Source organism: Emys orbicularis, chromosome 8, assembly GCF_028017835.1.
Source record: "Emys orbicularis isolate rEmyOrb1 chromosome 8, rEmyOrb1.hap1, whole genome shotgun sequence".
Taxonomy (NCBI): domain Eukaryota; kingdom Metazoa; phylum Chordata; order Testudines; family Emydidae; genus Emys; species Emys orbicularis.
The window spans coordinates 78,844,349-78,863,815 of record NC_088690.1 but is presented as its reverse complement, the minus strand read 5'-3'; the positions used below and the strand labels follow the sequence as shown (position 1 = coordinate 78,863,815).

The following is a 19,467-nucleotide window of genomic DNA, read 5'->3' as shown; positions in this document are numbered from 1 at the left end:
TTGCAGCGCTGCATGTACTCCACCTTCCCGAGAGGAATAGCGAGTATTGCGCTGCCGCTGCAGCGCTGCGGCACCAGTGCGACCGCCCAATGCGCTGTGAATGGCCTCCAGAATTATTTGGCAGTATCCCACAATGCCTGTTCTAGCCACTCTGGTCATCAGTTCAAACTCTACTGCCCTGGCCTCAGGTAACCAACCATGTGACCCACCCTTTACATTCCCTGGGAATTTTAAAAATCCCCTTCCTGTTTGCTCAGCCCAGCGTGGCGTGGAGTGCTATCAGCGAATCTTTCCAGGTGACCATGCCTCCACGCGCCAAGCAAGCCCCAGCATGGAGCAATGGCGAGTTGCTGGACCTCATCAGTGTTTGGGGGGAGGAAGCTGTACAGTCCCAGCTGCGCTCCAGCCATAGAAATTACGATACCTTCGGGAAGGTATCAAAGGACATGATGGAAAGGGGCCATGACCGGGACGCCCTGCAGTGCAGGATTAAAGTGAAGGAGCTGCAGAGTGCCTACCGCAAAGCCCGCGATGCAAACGGCCGCTCGGGTGCTCCCCCCGCGACCTGCCGATTCTACAAAGAGCTGGATGCGATACTTGGGGTTAACCCCACCTCCACTCCGAGCACCACCATGGACACTTCAGAGCCGGTGTGGGGGGAGGAGGAGGAGGAGGAGGAGGAAAACGGGAGTGATGGTGGTGGGCCGGATGGAGACACCCCGGAATCCCTGGAGCCATGCAGCCAGGAGCTCTTCTCAAGCCAGGAGGAAGGTAGCCAGTCGCAGCGGCCGGTGCTTGGTGGAGGACAAACAGAAGAGCAGGTTCCCGGTAAGCGGGTTTTTTGGGGGGGAAGGAATTTTTTCGGTGCGGGCTCTTTGGGAGAGGAGGGTTAGGCATGCATGCCTAGATGCGGAATAGTGCATTGATGTGGTTTATCACATCGCGGTAATCAGCCTCGGTAATCTCCTCGAATGTCTCATCCAGAACGTGTGCAATGCGCTTGCGCAGGTTTATCGGGAGAGCCACCGTGGTCCTTGTCCCAGCCAGGCTAACGTGTCCGCACCACTGTGCCGCGAGGGGCGGGGGGACCATTGCTGCACACAGGCAAGCTGCATATGGGCCAGGGCGGAAGCCGCATTGCAGTAGAAGACCCTCCCTTGCTTCCCAGGTCACCCTCAGCAGCGAGATATTGTCCAGGACGAACTCCTTTGGAAAATGTTGGGACAGTGTTCAGTGTAGGTGCCCCCTGAAGCTGTTGGCTCTCCCCAAGGCACAGAAACCCAGAGGACAGTGCAGCCCTGAAACAATCAGTCCCCCTTTCTCACCATTTTGAGGCTCCCATGGGATGTGTGTGCTCTGTTTCGGACGGGAAAATTATGCTATTGTGTAGACCCAGTGTGGTTTCTACTCCTTAAGTGCGGGGGAAATCATTACTCTGTCTGGTATAAACAATGCTGCCTCTGTTAAATGTTGCATTTTGCCTATACAGCTGCATCAACCTTGAGACCTCAGCCGTCCCTCTTATCGCCTGCTCAGAGACTGCAAAGACTCAAAAATAACAGGAGTACTTGTGGCACCTTAGAGACTAACAAATTTATTAGAGCATAAGCTTTCGTGGGCTACAACCCACTTCTTCGGATGCATATCATCCGAAGAAGTGGGTTGTAGCCCACGAAAGCTTATGCTCTAATAAATTTGTTAGTCTCTAAGGTGCCACAAGTACTCCTGTTATTTTTGCGGATACAGACTAACACGGCTGCTACTCTGAAACCTGCAAAGACTCAGGAAGAGAACGCGAAAAAGCAAAGAAGACATGCTGCAAGAAGTGATGCGGCAATCTATTAAAGAGAATGAGAAAGCACAGAACTGGAGGGAGAGAGAAAGCAGGATCCGCCAGGAAAATGCAGCGCACCGGTGGCAAAGCATGGATCAGCTCATAAGCATCCTGGAGCGCCAAGCAGACGCTATCCAGGAGCTCGTAGCCATGCAGAAAGAGGAGCAGTACTGCAAATGCAAACGCCACCCCCCCCACAGCCCTTGTCCCAAAACTCTTTCCATTGTGCCCCACTGTCACCTCCAACCCACTTTCCCCAACTTCCGTGTTCTTCACACCACCCGCTGCCTCCAACACCAGTATCTTCACCACCCAGCCCTGAAAACCACGACCCTTACCCTCTGCACTCAACCCCCATCACCATGCAGTATAGCTATCCTGAAGTGCAGCACTCACTGCACAGCACACCAGACAGGACATACGCAAATCTGTGATTGTACCGTTCCCCACTCCACTCCCTTGTTTCTTTTCAATAAATTTTTTTTTCTTTTCAATAAATGGATTCTTTGGCTTTGAAAACATTCTTTATTATTGCATAAAGTAAAAGACTCCTTAGCCCAGGAAATAAACAGGCACTGCAAGGCTTCTTGTCTGCTTAGCAAACACTGATTCCTAAAGATTGGAACTACTGCACTTCGCTCCCGTGCAGGGCACCAGATATCACTGCTGGTTTCAGCCTCAAATTGCTCCCTCAAGGCATCCCTAATCCTTGCAGCCCCGCGCTGGGCCCCTGTAATAGCCCTGCTCTCTGACTGTGCAAATTCAGCCTCCAGGTGTTGAACCTCAGAGGTCCATGCCTGAGTGAAGCTTTCACCCTTCCCTTCACAAATATTATGGAGGGCACAGCACGCGGATATAACCGCGGGGATGCTGTTTTCGGCCAAGTCCAGCTTCCCATACAGAGATCGCCAGCGGGCCTTTAAATGGCCAAAGGCACACTCCACAGTCATTCGGCACCGGCTCAGCCTGTAGTTGAACCGTTCCTTGCTGCTATCAAGGCTCCCTGTGTAGGGTTTCATGAGCCACGGCATTAACGGGTAAGCGGGATCTCTAAGGATCACAATGGGCATTTCAACTTCCCCTACCATGATCTTCCGCTCTGGGAAAAAAGTCCCAGCCTGCATCTTCCTGAACAGCCAAGTGTTCCGAAAGATCCGTGTGTCATGCACCTTTCCGGGCCAGTCTGTGTTAATGTCAATGAAATGCCCACAGTGATCCACAAGCGCCTGGAGAACCATAGAGAAATACCCCTTCCGATTAACGTACTCGGATCCTAGGTGGGGTGGTGCCAGAATAGGAATGTGCGTCCCATCTATCGCCCCTCCACAGTTAGGGAACCCCATTTGTGCAAAGCCATCCACTATTTCCTGCACGATACCCAGAGTCATGGTTCTTCTGAGTAGGATGCGATTAATGGCCTTGCAAACTTGCATCAACACGATTCCAACGGTCGACTTTCCCACTCCAAACTGGTTTGCGACCGACCGGTAGCTGCCTGGAGTTGCCAGCTTCCAGATTGCAATAGCCACCCACTTCTCCACTGGCAGGGCAGCTCTCAATCTTGTGTCCTTGCGCCGCAGGGTGGGGGCGAGCTCCTCACACAGTTCCATGAAAGTGGCTTTTCTCATCCGAAAGTTCTGCAGCCACTGCTCGTCATCCCAGACTTCCATGACGATGTGATCCCACCACTTGGTGCTTGTTTCCCGAGCCCAAAAGCGGCGTTCCACGGTGCTGAGCATGTCCGTGAATGCCACAAGCAATTTCGTGTCGTACGCGTTACGCGGCTCGATAGCATCATAGAATCATAGAATATCAGGGTTGGAAGGGACCTCAGGAGATCATCTAGTCCAACCCCCTGCTCAAAGCAGGACCAATTCCCAACTAAATCATCCCAGCCAGGGCTTTGTCAAGCCGGGCCTTAAAAACCTCCAAGGAAGGAGACTCCACCACCTCCCTAGGTAACGCATTCCAGTGCTTCACCACCCTCCTAGTGAAATAGTGTTTCCTAATATCCAACCTAGACCTCCCCCACTGCAACTTGAGACCATTGCTCCTTGTTCTGTCATCTGCCACCATTGAGAACAGCCGAGTTCCATCCTCTTTGGAACCCCCCTTCAGGTAGTTGAAGGCTGCTATCAAATCCCCCCTCATTCTTCTCTTCTGGAGACTAAACAATCCCAGTTCCCTCAGCCTCTCCTCATAAGTCATGTGCTCCGGACCCCTAATCATTTTTGTTGCCCTCCGCTGGACTCTTTCCAATTTTTCCACATCCTTCTTGTAGTGTGGGGCCCAAAACTGGACACAGTACTCCAGATGAGGCCTCACCAATGTCGAATAAAGGGGAACGATCACGTCCCTCGATCTGCTGGCAATGCCCCTACTTATACAGCCCAAAATGCCGTTAGCCTTCTTGGCAACAAGAGCACACTATTGACTCATATCCAGCTTCTCGTCCACTGTAACCCCTAGGTCCTTTTCTGCAGAACTGCTACCTAGCCATTCGGTCCCTAGTCTGTAGCTGTGCATGGGATTCTTCCGTCCTAAGTGCAGGACTCTGCACTTGTCCTTGTTGAACCTCATCAGGTTTCTTTTGGCCCAATCCTCTAATTTGTCTAGGTCCCTCTGTATCCGATCCCTACCCTCTAGTGTATCTACCACGCCTCCTAGTTTAGTGTCATCGGCAAACTTGCTGAGAGTGCAGTCCACACCATCCTCCAGATCATTAATAAAGATATTAAACAAAACCGGCCCCAGGACCGACCCTTGGGGCACTCCGCTTGAAACTGGCTGCCAACTAGACATGGAGCCATTGATCACTACCCGTTGAGCCCGACGATCTAGCCAGCTTTCTATCCACCTTACAGTCCATTCATCCAGCCCATACTTCTTTAACTTGGCAGCAAGAATACTGTGGGAGACCGTATCAAAAGCTTTGCTAAAGTCAAGGAATAACACATCCACTGCTTTCCCCTCATCCACAGAGCCAGTTATCTCATCATAGAAGGCAATTAGGTTAGTCAGGCACGACTTCCCCTTGGTGAATCCATGCTGACTGTTCCTGATCACTTTCCTCTCCTTTAAGTGTTTCATAATTGATTCCTTGAGGACAATTTTTCATGATTTTTCCAGGGACTGAGGTGAGGCTGACTGGCCTGTAGTTCCCCGGATCCTCCTTCTTCCCTTTTTTAAAGATGGGCACTACATTAGCCTTTTTCCAGTCATCCGGGACCTCCCCCGATCGCCATGAGTTTTCATCGGACTCCTCACTCATCGCCATGAGTTTTCATCGGACTCCCCACTCTCACTGTCACTTTGGATCTTAAGGAATAGTTCGACAGCCAAACGTGACGTGCTGGCGAGGCTCGTCAGCATACGCCTCAGCAGTTCGGGCTCCATTTCCCGCAGACAGATCGCGCTGCACAGAAACCATTGAAAGATGGCGCCAAAGGTGGACGGAAACAAAGGGATTTCTGGGATGCGAAGCGATGCATCACGGGGCGTTGGGACAGGACCCAGAATACCCCGCACCTACGCCCCCTTCCCACAACCCACGGCGCCAGAATGGGAAGAGGTGCTCTGTGGGATAGCTGCCCATAATGCACCGCTCCCAATAGCGCTGCAATTGCCGCAAATGTGGCCACGACAGTGCGCTGGGCAGCTGTCACTGTGGACAGACTGCAGCGCTTTCCCTTCTCAGCTGCACGAAGTCAGGTTTAACTCACAGCGCTGTACATCTGCAAGTGTAGCCAAGGCCTAAGATAGCATCCATGGCCTCTGCTCTTCCCTTCCACAAGGGGCTCTGACCCATGGTTTTCAAGGACAAACCAAGTTTGAAGAAAATCAGTTGATTCATTTTAAAGCTGAAAGGTCTTCAGTCTGAGATTTGTGCGGAGTCTGAGACAACTCAGTGTTCTAAACCACAATTGTTTTCAATTAATCTAAAATGGAATAAAACCATTTCAACTGGCTGCCTTCAAACAAAGGTAAATGACTTGACCAAAGTCACACAGGAAGTCTGTGGCACAGCCAGGAGTAGAACCTAGAACTTTTGTTTCCTATTATCTCAGGTTTCCTTTTGTTCCCCTCTACCAGTCTGTCTGTATCTACTTATTGTCTCTTGTATTATACTAAGGCCTTGTCTACACACAAAAGTTTTATCACTTACACTACACACACACACACACACACAGTACTCTTAAGTGTGTGCACCGTTACCCCAGTATAAAAGTACTTATACCAGTAAAGCTTATTCGTGTATGGAAAGGAGACTAAGATACACCTGTATAAGGATTTTTATGCCAGTATAGCTGCGTCCACACCAGGGGTTGTACCGGTAAAATTAAATTGGTTAAAAAAAAAAATCACTTCCATAACTGAAATAGTTATACTAGTATAAAATCTGTGTGTATACCAGGAAATAGATTGTAAATTCTTTGGGTTAGAGACTGTCTTTCTGTTCTGTGTTTGTCTATGAGGTCCTGGTCCATATCTGAGGCTCCTAGGTGCTACTGCATTACAAATAAATAAATAATAAGATTCCAGGATTGCCACTCTCTCTGTATGTCACTCAGAAGCCTAGAATGTCTGTTGAGTCAGTGTGAAATGATGGACAGCTACAAGCATAGTTGAGAGCTCTTTTCATTTAGAGTATCACCAGGTTCAATCATCCCTGTGATTCAGGGTCTGTTACCACCTAATTATTAAGTTCTCAGCCATTCTGACTTCATGAATTACAAGAGTCCTAGACCACTGTGATATCAGAGATAACTCACCCAATCACCACCCTTATTCTACTGCTAATGTGCATGCAACAAATTCATTGGTTGTATGAAGGAGACTGCACAGAAGGTGGATTATCTTCACCTAACTGCCACACCCATGCAACAATACAGGCTTAATAAATAATAACAATAGTAATAATAATCTTGATTTAGAAAAAAACACAATGCAAAAAAAATGTGTTGAGTGAAGTACTCTGAATGTCCAGGGAAGTTTAAAAAGGAACACAAAATAAGCACTTAGCTAATTTACAAGCAAATAAATTAACCAGATATCACAAACTAAACATGTCAGCATGCAAATGTCTATTTAATAAAAAAGTTTAAGCACAGCAAGGTAAAAAGAATAAAAAGTTCCTCAAATATGGAAACGAAGGAATGAGACAGTACATCATCTGAACCACTGAACGTTACCATCTGTCAGAAAGCTCTTTTAAAAAAATTAAATGTTTGCAAGAACAGTACTTTAGTACTATATCTGAGAAAGATATACTTCTTCCCCACAATAGGCATTTGTAATTTAGTGAGAAAAAATATACATGCATTAGTGAACAATCATTAATTTCTTGTGTCATGTCTGTGTTGCTTTAGCTTTCTCGGGGAAGATGTGGTTTAAAATTTTCCCCTTTATATTTCAGATTGCCCTTAAATGTTTCCAAATTCCCTGCATTGTATCTATGACAGAAGTAAAAACAACAAGGTGTCCGGTGGCACCTTAAAGACTAACAGGTTTATTTGGGCATAATAAATAAATCAGTCTTTAAGGTGCCACTGGACACCTTGTTGTTTTTGTGGATACAGACTAACATGGCTACCCCCTGATATATGAAAGATGTGAAACTTACAATTAAGTTTCTACGCATTAGCAGAAAGTCCAATAAAGCCACTAAAGATGTAGTTTTAAATGGTACTCTAAATTATCAGAATATAGAGCAGGGATTGCATTTCTGTTCTGAGAGAATGTCTGACAAAGAAACCAGCCTATCATATGAATTCATTTTGAGTTTGGAAATTTTTTTAGCTTACTTGGCAGATCTCACTGAGACGAAAAATTCAAGCTTGGTCTGAAAAGTGAGAGACAGATCATGAGCTGGTGTAAATCAGTGTAACTTCACTGAAGTCAATGGAGTATGCCAATTCACACCAGCTGAGGATCTGGCCCACTGTATGTAAGCTTCTAAAAGAAACGCTAGCTTTTATAGGATAAAAAATGACAAATAATTCACAATGATGTAAAGTGTGACCATATTTCAAGGCATAAGAACAAGCAGACTTTTTAAAAAAGGTTTCTGGCTTTCATCCTTCTCTCTGGGTTTCTTGACTTCTCTGTGTTTATTATTCACATTCACCCCTTCCCCCCCACACTCACTATAAAAGCTTTTAAAACAAACCAACATTCAAACCCAAGCTGCCAACATTCCTACAATTTGAAGCACTTTAACACAGTGTAACATGAGGAAAAATGGATTCCTTTCCGTGGTAGCCATCTTTAAGTGAGTTATAAACATCTTTCAGATCAGCCCGTCGGCAATTCAGTTTCTTGCCACCAAGTTTAGCCTTTACATGTTAGGAATTACACATGTGCATTTCAATGGCAAAATTAGGCCCCTGGATTCAGAACCTTGACTTGTGTTCTCCCAGAAGACTAAAGTGTATCTGATGTCACAATCTCACTATTCAAAAATGAACTGTTCCCTGGAGAAGAGAAGAAGAAAAAAGACAAAGGGAGGGGAGAAGAGAAGGGAAATCTCTCTGGTGTCACATTTCCACTAGCCTTGGAATTTTTCATGTGTACCAGATAGGATAAAATACCCATCTGTTCAGAAAGGTGAAGAAAAGTATCTCGACTGTCTGATCTCTTAAAAAGCTATTCTTTCCCATTCATCCTCCCCCACCCCCATTCCCAGTGAGGATACACGCACTGCTCACCTAGATAGTGCAGCTCCCAGGACAAAGGCAGCATGTTCCTTTAGCACAGGCTCGGTGCTGTTTAGTCCATTAATCACAAGCTGAAGTCCACCCAAGGAAAGAAAGTCTTTCGCATTGTCCACCTATGAATGAATAGATTCCACACTAATGTAAAACTTAACATGCATCACTTGGGTTCCCATCAAGTTTTCAAGCAGAGTAAATTAGAACAACATCTAAATCAATTTTATCTTTTCCAAATCTATCTGGAATTTTGTTTTGAAAGCTTGTTAAAATTAAAGAAAAAAAATTATGGCTCATAAATCATACACTGCTCCCTGTGAGCATCACATTCCACACTTCCAGAAACAATATACGCTGACAGGTGGCTATTATCAAATATACAACGCATCACTGAGAATTCAAATAATTTGATTAGCTATCAAAACTTTCCCCTGACACATGTGTTGTTAACTCAGGGAACCTGACACTGTCAAAACAAAGTAAATTCTCACTTATTCTCACTCTAGAAGGCCATTATTGGGAACATAGGGAATTGTATGTTATACATATACACAAAGTGAGCTGTAATTGGCAGTCTTGAAGTATTAGAAATAATTGTCAAGCAGCCCGTCAGCAGCAGCAATAATGCACTAACTTCACATTCTAAGCTTCTGGTTAAAGCAAGAGATGGACAAACTATTCCTGACATTCTACATTAATATAGTGCAAGGCACTGTGTTAACTTGAAAGGTAGAAGCCAACCTCGAATTAATGGAGGCTAGCAAGAAACTTTCCTTGGATGCAGGTTATCCCGTAAGTGCCTGCTGCAGGGTTTCTTGTGCCTTCCTCTGAAGCAGCCAATACTTGGCTGACCACTCTGAGACAGGATTCCAGAGTAGATGAACCAGTGGTCTGATCGTCTATATTCTTACATTCATCTGCTGAACTTTGACTTGAAACAGATTTTGGGCTACCACAGAGAAAAAGGAGGGAAAAATAAATCTGAATCAACACTAGAAAAGTGCCTGCAAGTAGTTTGCAATTGTTACCTAAAGGGAGAGTCTCAAGCAGTTCAGGCTTATTTAGTGCAAAGTTTAGTGCAGGGGTAGGCAACCTATGACACGTGTGCCGAAGGTGGCACGCGAGCTGATTTTCAGTGGCACTCACACTGCCCGGTCCAGGCCACCGGTCCGGGGAGCTCTGCATTTTAATTTAATTTTAAATGAAGCTTCTTAAACGTTTTAAAAACCTTATTTACTTTACATACAACAATTGTTTAGTTATATATTATAGACATAGAAAGAGACCTTCTAAAAACGTTCAAATGTATTACTGGCACGCGAAACCTTAAATTAGAGTGAATAAATGAAGACTCGGCACACCACTTCTGAAAGGTTGCCGACCCCTGGTTTAGTGCTTGTAATTTTAAAAGAAGGATTTTTCAAAAATCTACTAGAGAGAGTAGTCTTCAAGGAATTTTCAAAATCGTTTTGTATATTCATGGAATTTTTTGTTTTTAGAATTCCCACCATTCCCATTTGGTGATGGAGACAAACACTGAAAAACAACAAAAAAGAGACTGTTGCGTCAACAAGGTAAAACTGACCATTTCAGGTTCCCTGCCTAAGCTGACTGAAGTGCTAAAAGTAACAAAATACTCCAAATAGAGTACAACAGAGTTAGCCAATTAGTTTCAGATGTAATAATCTAGATTTTTATTAGTAAAATATTTTTATCTTGACAGTGTCCCTTTAACAAAATTGGTTATGGGTCAGATACTTCAAGCAAGATCCTAATCATACAAACACTGATCCATGTGCTTAATATAAGCAGTCCCATTGGCTTCACTGCCTAAATCCTACTGAATCAGGGCTTAGGTTTATATGCATTATCTATAATTCATTATGAGGTGGTACCCAACATTCATTTGGCAATTTACTGCTCCTCAGCAAGAATCAATGGTACCTTGGAGTCCAGTTGTGAGATCATTTATCTTTTGCAGCAACCGTTTTTTCCTAAGTCCTTTTGGATCACATTCTTCTAACTTTTCTATAAACCTGACCTCATGTATCTCCTTGCCTTTCTCTGAGTCAACCCTCCTTTAGTTATCTTAAACTGCAATATAAATCTAATCTAATCTCCTTGATTATGCCCAACCACCGTAATATTTAACAATATTTAAAACTAGAAATATCAAGTATCTCTCAGTCTGTAGGAGCAATAGATTGGTTAGTTTACACTTTGCAGATATGTCTATATAAAGAGCTTAATGAGGGAAAGCCAAGTCAAAAACCATGAGTTTTGCATTTAGTACTGATCACAGTGAGGTCAGTCGTCATTCTACTCTCACCTGGGCGCGAGTCCCATAGTCTAGCTCCAGTTCCCGTGAAAGGTCTCCCAGTCACAAGACTGGAGTATAAATTGTAAAAATGATATAAAAACTTTTTTAAAAAATGTTTTAACCTTATTTTGTTTCTTGGCATCTGTTGTGAAAACTGCTACTTCTCACGTTTTTTTTTTTTAAAGCACATAAGCATTAACCAGGGGTTCTCAAACTGGGGGTCAGGACCCCTCATTGAGTCGCAAGGTTATTACATGGGGGGTCACGAGCTGTCAACCTCCACCCCAAACCCCTCTTTGCCTCCAGCATTTATAATGGTGTTAAATATATAAAAAAGTGTTTTTAATTTATAAGGGGGGGTCGCACTCAGAGGCTTGGTATGTGAAAGGGGTCACCAGTAAAAAAGTTTGAGAGCCACAGCATTAACCTCCCTGCGGAGCTGGGAATGCATTGCTGAGCAATGTATGCAGTGTTGTTATTGCAAATGCTTAGCTCCAGCCCATTGAAAACAGCAGAGAAGAAAGCCCAAGATCAAACGAGCACTCATGCAAGCAAGCATGCGGCCGAGGTGGGGGTATGGGAGACAAGTAAATATGACAGCAGTCACAGAGGGAGCAGCTTTAAATTGGGAGAGAGAGAGAGAAAATGGAGAGAGAGGAAATATTAGAAACGGGGAAAAAGAAGACTGTCAATAAGACAGAAAGGAGAGGAAATTAACACCGTGAAATGGTGTTGCAGTTCTGAAGGGGAAAGGAAGAAAAAGACAAAGAAAGAAGAGTAAATAATCTGAGAGAGAAAAATGAGACTGCAAACTATGAAAAGGGGCCTGGGCTCTGTGTGCACTGGGGTGTTAACACTCTGGGCTCTGTTTATAAAGGAGTTATGCTCTGTTTTCTTTATACTTGCTTTGTTTTTTGCATGTTACAGATAACAGCACAGCATTCTCGGTCTCTCCACAGCTGCCCCAAACACACTAAGCTGAATCCTGATTAGCATAGGGGCCAACTGATTCTGGCAAAATAAGAGCTGGAGAAGACCTGTGACCCTGAGCTGATTCTCTGTGAAAGTTCAAGTTGGGTAAATCTCCCAATCCAGTCCTTCCCCCACCCAATCCCAATCCAGTCCCTGACCCCTTACCACTGCTTCCTCAGCACATCCAGTGGCTTCTCTGCTAGATCCTGAAGGACCAATCACTGCTTATGTGCCAGCAATCTGGGACTTCCCCATGACTTGCTCCTCAGAGTAGACAGTAATACTCTGCTAGGAAACCTCAGAGTACAAAAGATTTTCCACTCCAGGGCTTCCCATCAACAGTACACTTCGCATTCTGAGGACTGAGGAGCCAGTACAGGGTAGCACACAAGAGCTGGAGTATTAGCATTAGTGGTGCAGTAGGGTCTAACTTGGAGGTCCATCACCTTGTAAAGAAGACGGAATGGAGCCAACGTTTTTCCTCAATAGGTCTGTGTAGCCTTGGCTTCTTGCTTTCCACACTCTTCTGTAATGTCCTGTTAAGGATTGCTACTCAGATCCATCGGCCTGCATTGGTGTAACTGAGTCACAGGACAGAGAACTCCTGACATTCTTTTTTGTGTTATGCTCCAGGAGCGTATTTGGCTGTCCTTCAGTAATTACACTAAGCAAGTGTTGCTAAAGTTATTATTAAATAGAGATAACATCCAGGGGGCACTCAACTAGCTGGAGGAAGAAAGAGGAGAAAGTTATGCCTACTGAAGGGCAGGTAATATTTCTTATCAGCTGCCTGTGGGACATGGAGGGACTGCCCATACATCTGCAGCTATCCTCCATTCATATTACAGCTTCCCCTCCATTTTCTCTCTTCTAGTAGTTCAGAGTCCCACCTGTTTGTGTTTGGGTATGATTCCCTTCACCACTCTGGTCCTACAGAACAGGAAGCAGTGAGCACTTACCATCTATACTAGCATTTCTGAATCACAGGGATTGAACTTGGTTCCCCCTGATCCTGGAGCGTATATAACCAGCAGTTAGGGCATTGGCAGTCCAAGTTTATTCTTTGAGTAAGTCAGGTGCACATGGCAGCAAAAGTATTGCAAGGAAAGAGAGTGCCAAAGTTTGCCACTCTGTGAATGTCTGTGAGAAAGATTCAGTATGGGAATAGGAGATGAAAAGCTCTGGAAATAATACTTTGAAAGAGATTTTTCTTTTGCAGGAAGCTTGGCAGATGGACTTTGCTTCTCATCAGACCATTTTTTTCTAGCTTCTCCCAAAAACTGTTTTTTAAATGCATTTCATGCTAGTGAAAGGTGCCAGATTAACATCTCTGGAGACTGAACTCCACAGAGAAGGTTCAGCACTGAGAACAGCAGTGGAAGCTTCCCCATATTTGCCTCTGTCAATCTGCTTCAAACTAAACGTGACATCTGCATGTGATATAAGAGGGTACTTTTTTCTCTACAAGGTTCATTCTGGCCTCGGTCTCTGCACCGAGATTGTTCACAAGAAAGCAAATAGGTGCTGAAAATGATTTTTGGGACATGGGCATCTGTTTACTGGGAACAAACTCATTTCACCTACCATCAGACAGCTGTTTGGTGGCCAAAAAATTCTGGTCACTTGTGGGCCCACATCCCATTTCTAAGTCGCTCTGAGCTAAAAGATGGGTTTTCTGTATGTGTGCGCGCATGCCTGGGTTATCTTTCTTGATATAGTGGCTTTCTGTATGGAGAAGTGTGAGGAGAGATAATCATGAAGGGTGACCAGATAGCAAGTATGAAAAAAATTGGGACACTTCTTTTTTCTGTAGTGGAGGGGCATAGTTGTGTATATAAAAGACAAAGCCCCTCATATCAGGATGGTCCCGATAATACCAGAACATCTGATCACCCTAGTCACACAGGACAACAGATGCCTTTCATGTAATAATAAAAGAATAATAATTTTATTTATATTTATGAAATACCCATCCCTGTACCCTGCAAGGCATTCAGGGCACTGATTAATAATTTCAACAATAAAAATATACACACAAATGGCAAATAAAACCCATCTTCATCAACCACAGGCAAAAAGATAGATACATACAGAGGGCTGAGAGCACATCGCAAATTGTGAAAACTTGGCCTCTAGGTAAATAGCGATTATATTTTATCAGTTTAGAATAATAATGTATTAGAAATGCAGATATAAAATAAGCCTGCAGTGGTCCTGTGAAATCACTTATTGTCTTCGGATTGCCATAATTAATTTGTATTATCTGATAGTGAAAAGAAGAATAAAACCGCATTTATGATACCAAATTCCCTGGATTTTACACAGCAGCTGTTAATGTTTTTTTGTTACCTCACCTGATGAACATAATATTCCAGGTCGTACAGTGCTGCTACTTTCTCATCCAGAGTAGAAGTAGAGCTGTTGAATTTGTTGATTAATTTAACCATAACTTCAAAATCAGTTTCTATCTTCATATTGAGTTTTTCAAACTCCTTCTTCAGCTCTTCTATGGGACGAAACCTTTGTCTCACATCTTCCAGATTAGCCTTGGAAATGAGAGAAGTAAAACCAAAGGAAATACAGATGATAAAACAGTGGATTGGGGGAGTACATCATCCTAAAGGTACACCCCAGCCTACAGACAACTTAAAAGTGGAATTTGACCTTCAGTGAGTTTGAGGGCCTTGATTTAGAGATTTAGGGAGAGATTTTTAAGGTATTTAGGTACCTAAAGATGCAAATAGGCACTCAGTGTGAGTTTCAAAAGTATATAGATACCTAACTCCAACTGAAATCAGGGGGGAATTTGAGATTTTGAAAATTCCACTAAGTTTCTATCTGCATCTTTAGGTGCCTAAATACCTTTAAAATCTGGCCCTTAGATACTAATATGAAGAGAGAAGAAATTACCTCATAGCTTTGTCTGCACCTACCATTCTATATCATCTCTCTATCCCCTTCCTACACACCATTCAAGATTAAGCAAAATAAAAAAGCATTACTCTTGATATGCCATAAGGCTAAAAGTGCCACAATACTTAAATCCATTCAATACTAACATCATCGTCATCTTGTCACATTTTTATACAGTGACTTTCACCCCAACGGCTCCAAAATTACAAATACCAGAATCACTTCACCAACCACTAAAATGCAGGCACCTAGCATATACTCAGGCAGGCAGCAGCTATTTAAGAGCATCCAGCAATCTTGCATAACAGTTTAGGACAGGAAATAGAGAGTATTGTATTTAACTGAAACATCAAGGTAATTCCCTAAACTGAATTTGGGCTGGCTGCTGTGATGAAGGCCCTGTCTCCTTAAACTCACTTTTAAAAATGGCCAAGAATGTGTTAAATACTCAGTCTGGTGATGTGACAGTGCAATAGAACTCTATTTTATATAGTATCTCTCATACAAACAATACCCTATAAAGTTTTGCAGAGTTCAGTAACAGCAGAGCGTGAGAATATAAAAGTTACATGTGGAAAGTAAGAAAGAAGAGAGATACTTTCAGCTGAGATATGAAAGGAGATGAGAAGTGAACAAGGTGGAGAGACTCAGGTAAATTGTTCCAGGTAGCGTTAAATTGTGTGGACGGACACAGTTGAAACTTCTGATATATAGATAAAGCCAGAAAGGAAGCAGAGAAAAAAGGCTAATGTGAGATACGTTGAAGCGTGGCCAGCAAGATTATGAAAAAAAGGAAGACCATTCCAGGGTCCACTTCAGAATGAACAGAGATATCAGAGAATGGAAATGATGTGATCACTTGTCTTTGTATGGAAGAGAATTGTGTGAGGATCTGAGCCCAAAAGATTTTCAATTTCATTGCTCATTCCAACCTAATATACCCTAGTATTAAACACACACTTTATGGTTCATGCGAAAGAAAACCGTGAGCTCAAGCTGTCAAAGAGAACAATTTAGGGATGAAAGTTAAATCACTGTCAATCTAATGGTAGCTGTACAATTTGTGCTACTGTTTGCTTTGGTTAAATTGCTATATACACTGTATGGAAATTCAGAACACTACCCCCATTCCTCCCAACAAAGGGAAATGAGCATTAAAGTTATAGAGCAAAGTTCATCCTTGGTATTAAGTCAACTCTACTTCAGTGGAGTTACCCCAGGGATGAATTTGGTCCTTGCAGCAGTAAATGATGTAAAATGGAGTATTTTACATCCATTAGATGTAGCTGTTTTTAGCCCAGTTGTTGACATATCTATTAAAATAGTTTTTGAAGGACATGGTGTGACCCTAGGATCCCCTCAATGGCAAAAGGTTCAGTACTCTGTGTGAGCAACTCCTATCAGGCCTGACAAACGCACTATACCCAACACACTGCTTTCGTAGTACTTATCCAACAAGTGCCTAGTAAGGTATCAAATGAAAGCCAATGATAAACTGGTCATCAATATAACTAAGAAATGCATGCACTGACACTCTATAAGGAAACGTGTACATATATACACTGAAATTATGTTTTAAAGCAGGGGTCTCAAACATGCGGCCCGTGGATTTCCTGCGGCCCGCCAAGCGGCCCGCGGCCCCCTCCTCCCCCGGCCTACCTCCAGGCCAGGGGTGGGCAAACTACACCCGTGGGATTGCCCCCCTCGAGCCCCGCGCCGCTCCTGAAGCAGCTGGCATCACGTCCCTGCGGCCGGGGGGAGGGGAGGGAGCAGAGAGCTCCGTGTGTTGCCCTGGTTTCCAGGCACCGCCCCCCTCCCCCGCAGCTCCCATTGGCCGGGAATGGGGAACCGCGGCCAATGGAAGCTTCGGGGGAGGTACCTGGAGGAGCGGCAAGCAGTGCGCCGAGCCCTGCATCCCCCTCCCCCAGGGGCCGCAGGGACATGGTTCCAACTGCTTCGCGGAGCGGGGCCGGGGCCAGGACAGGCAGGGAAGCAGGCAGCCTGCCCTGGCCCCAGTGTGCGCCGCTGCCACCCCAGAGCCACTTTAGTAAGCGGCTCCGAGCCAGAGCCCGAAGCCCTCCTGCACCCTGCCCCCCAACTCCCTGCCCTGAGCCCTCTGCCTGCACCCCAATCCCCTGCCCTGAGCCCCCGCTGCATCCCACATCCCTCTTGCACCCCAACTCCCTACCCTGAGCCCCCTAATGCACCCCACACCCAACCCCCTGCCCTGAGCCCCCTGCCTGCACTCCCAACCCCCTGCCCTGAGCCCCCTGCTGCATCCCACACCCCTGCTGCACCCCAACCCCCTGCTCTGAGCCTCCTGGCTGAACCCCAACCCTCTGCCACACCCCTCACCCCTCCTGCACCCCACACCCTGATCCCCTGCCCTGAGCCCCCTGCTGCACCCTGCACCCCAACCCCTTGCCGCACCCCTCACCCGTCCTGCACCCCACACCCCAATTCCCTGCCCTGAGCCCCCTGCCGTACCCTGCATACCTCCTGCACTCCCTGTCCTGAGCCCCCTGCCGCACCCTGCACCTCAACTCACTGCCCTGAGCCCCTGCCACACCCCTCCTGCCCCCTCTGGGGGCAGGAAGGGGGCAGAGTTGGGGTGGGGACTTCAGGGAAGGGGTTGGAATGGGGACAGGGAAGGGGTGGGAAGAGGCAGGGCAGGGGCGGGGCCTCATGGAAGGGGTGGAGTGGGGGCAGGGCCGGGGGCAGCGAGGGGGTGTGTGTCAGTGATGCGGCCCTTGGGCCAATGAACTAGTCCTCATGTGGCCCTCCTGGTCATTTGAGTTTGAGACCCCTGTTTTAAAGTCTGTTACAAGGCAGAGTGAACAAACAGGGCTTCTGCCAGACAAAAGCATGTCTATTCACCTATCCCTGTTGCTGATGTAAATTAAGCATTCTAAAGCCAGCACAATGGAACCTCTATTTGCATGTGAAGTTAACAGGAAAAACAGGTTGAAAAGAGGGATGTGAACCCAACAGGGGGAACACACGGGAGAACAAGCAATGGGGAAGAAGAGACTGGTGGTGTTGGGGCACCTCAAAAGGGGCATTTCAAGGTTTACTGGACTGTAAGAAAGGAAGTTATAGATATGTATGGTATATCTGTATTTCCAAACTTGTGATGTTTCTGGGTGACACCCCCAGACAGACTGGCATCAGCACTGCCTAACCTGTTTGATGGCCCATCAAGGATCATAAACTGTACAATGAACCCATTGAAAGGAACCAGGGAAGACATCTTATGAGTCAGCAAAGCATGTGGTATGCCTGTGGACAGAGAACTCTAAGGCTTCCATGCCATGTACTGTGAAGCTTGTGTTTGGGACAAAGGAAGTACAAGCCGCATGGCAAAAGAATATAAAAGGCAGCTGCATCATCTCCGTTTTGTCTTCAATCCTGTTTCTTACCTCTGGAGTAACTTTTCTACAAAAAAATGGTTACCTACCTTTTTGTAACTATTGTTCTTCCAGATGTGTTGCTCATGTCCATTCCACCACGTGCAAGGCCGTCCCTAGAGATTGTGGTGCCCTACGCAGCCCCACTGCGGGGGGGCTGGCCCCGGGCCTCCGAGGTAGGGGGAGTGTCTCACTCCCAGGCCTCCACGGGGGAGAGGGGGGCTGCGCCCAAGGGCTTTGGGAGGCAGGAGCACCCAGTGCAGGAAGGCAGCAGGAGTCAGGCCCGCCCCCGCACTCACGGGGCGGCGGGAAGTGGAGCGACCCGGCCTCAGCCTGCTCCGCTCTGCTCCCAGGTTTGAGAGAAGGCGGGGGGGGGAGGGGGGAGAACAACCCCCCAGCACTCACCAGCGGCGCAGCTGGGAGCCTGCATAGCAGAGCGGGCTGGGGCCGGGTCGCTCCAGTTCCCGCTGCCCGGTGAGTGCAGGGCAGGCCCGACCCCAACCCCTGCTGCAGTCCCCCAGGACCCATAGCTCAGGGGATGGGGTTTGGGTGGGAAGGGGTGGAGTGGGGGTAGGGCAGGGGCGGGAAGAGGCGGGGCGGAGCAGGGGCTGAGGGGAAAAGGGTGAGGCAGGGGCGGAGGCAGCTTTCCTGGGCCTTGTTGTGCGCAGCCCATGAGGGGCCAGCTCAGCCGTCCGGGGGATCGGGCTGGCCGCTGGAGCTGGATGCAGCATGCAGCTGCGTAGGGCACCAGGAAATTTGGTGCCCCGAATTTCCTGGTGCCCTATGCAGCTGCGTAGTTTGCGTATGGGTATGGACGGCCTTGTCCACGTGCACAGTTGTCTGAGATTTCTGCCCACGCCCTGGAGTGGTGCTCCCACGCCGCGTTATATTAGGCACCGCCGGCTCTGCACCCTCTCAGTTCCTCGTGGCCGGCAACTCCGACAGAGGGTTAGAAGAGCAGGAAGAATGGACATGAACACATCTGGAACAACAACATTTACTAAAAGGTAGGTAACCGTTTTTTCTTCTTCAAGTGCTTGCTCATGTCGATTCCATTTTAGGTGACTCACAAGCAGCATCCACGGAGGTGGGCTCGGAGTTCATAGCTTAGCGGCTTGCAGTACTGCCCTACCGAAGCCAGCATCGTCCCGGGCCTGCTGGGTCAAGGCATAGTGGGACATAAAAGTGTTGACAGATGACCAGGTGGCCACTCTACAGATGTCCTGGATAAGCACATGGGCCAGAAAGGCTACTGAAGAGGCCTGCGTCCTGGTAGAGTGGGCAGTGACAATCGCCGGGGTGGCACCTTCG

The 19,467-nt window shown here is 46.5% G+C and overlaps 1 protein-coding gene across 2 annotated transcripts in view; it reads right to left on the bottom strand.

Moving 5' to 3' along the window:
• Positions 1-19,467, bottom strand: part of SIL1 (SIL1 nucleotide exchange factor) — a 230,082-nt gene that overhangs the window by 66,896 nt on the left and 143,719 nt on the right. For both annotated transcript variants that reach the window (XM_065409239.1, XM_065409240.1), the window contains exons 6-7: positions 14,191-14,382; positions 8,542-8,663 (exon numbers count right to left, since the gene is read on the bottom strand). In XM_065409239.1, coding sequence (XP_065265311.1) covers positions 8,542-8,663; positions 14,191-14,382 — 314 coding nt within the window. The remainder of the gene's footprint in view (positions 1-8,541; positions 8,664-14,190; positions 14,383-19,467) is intronic.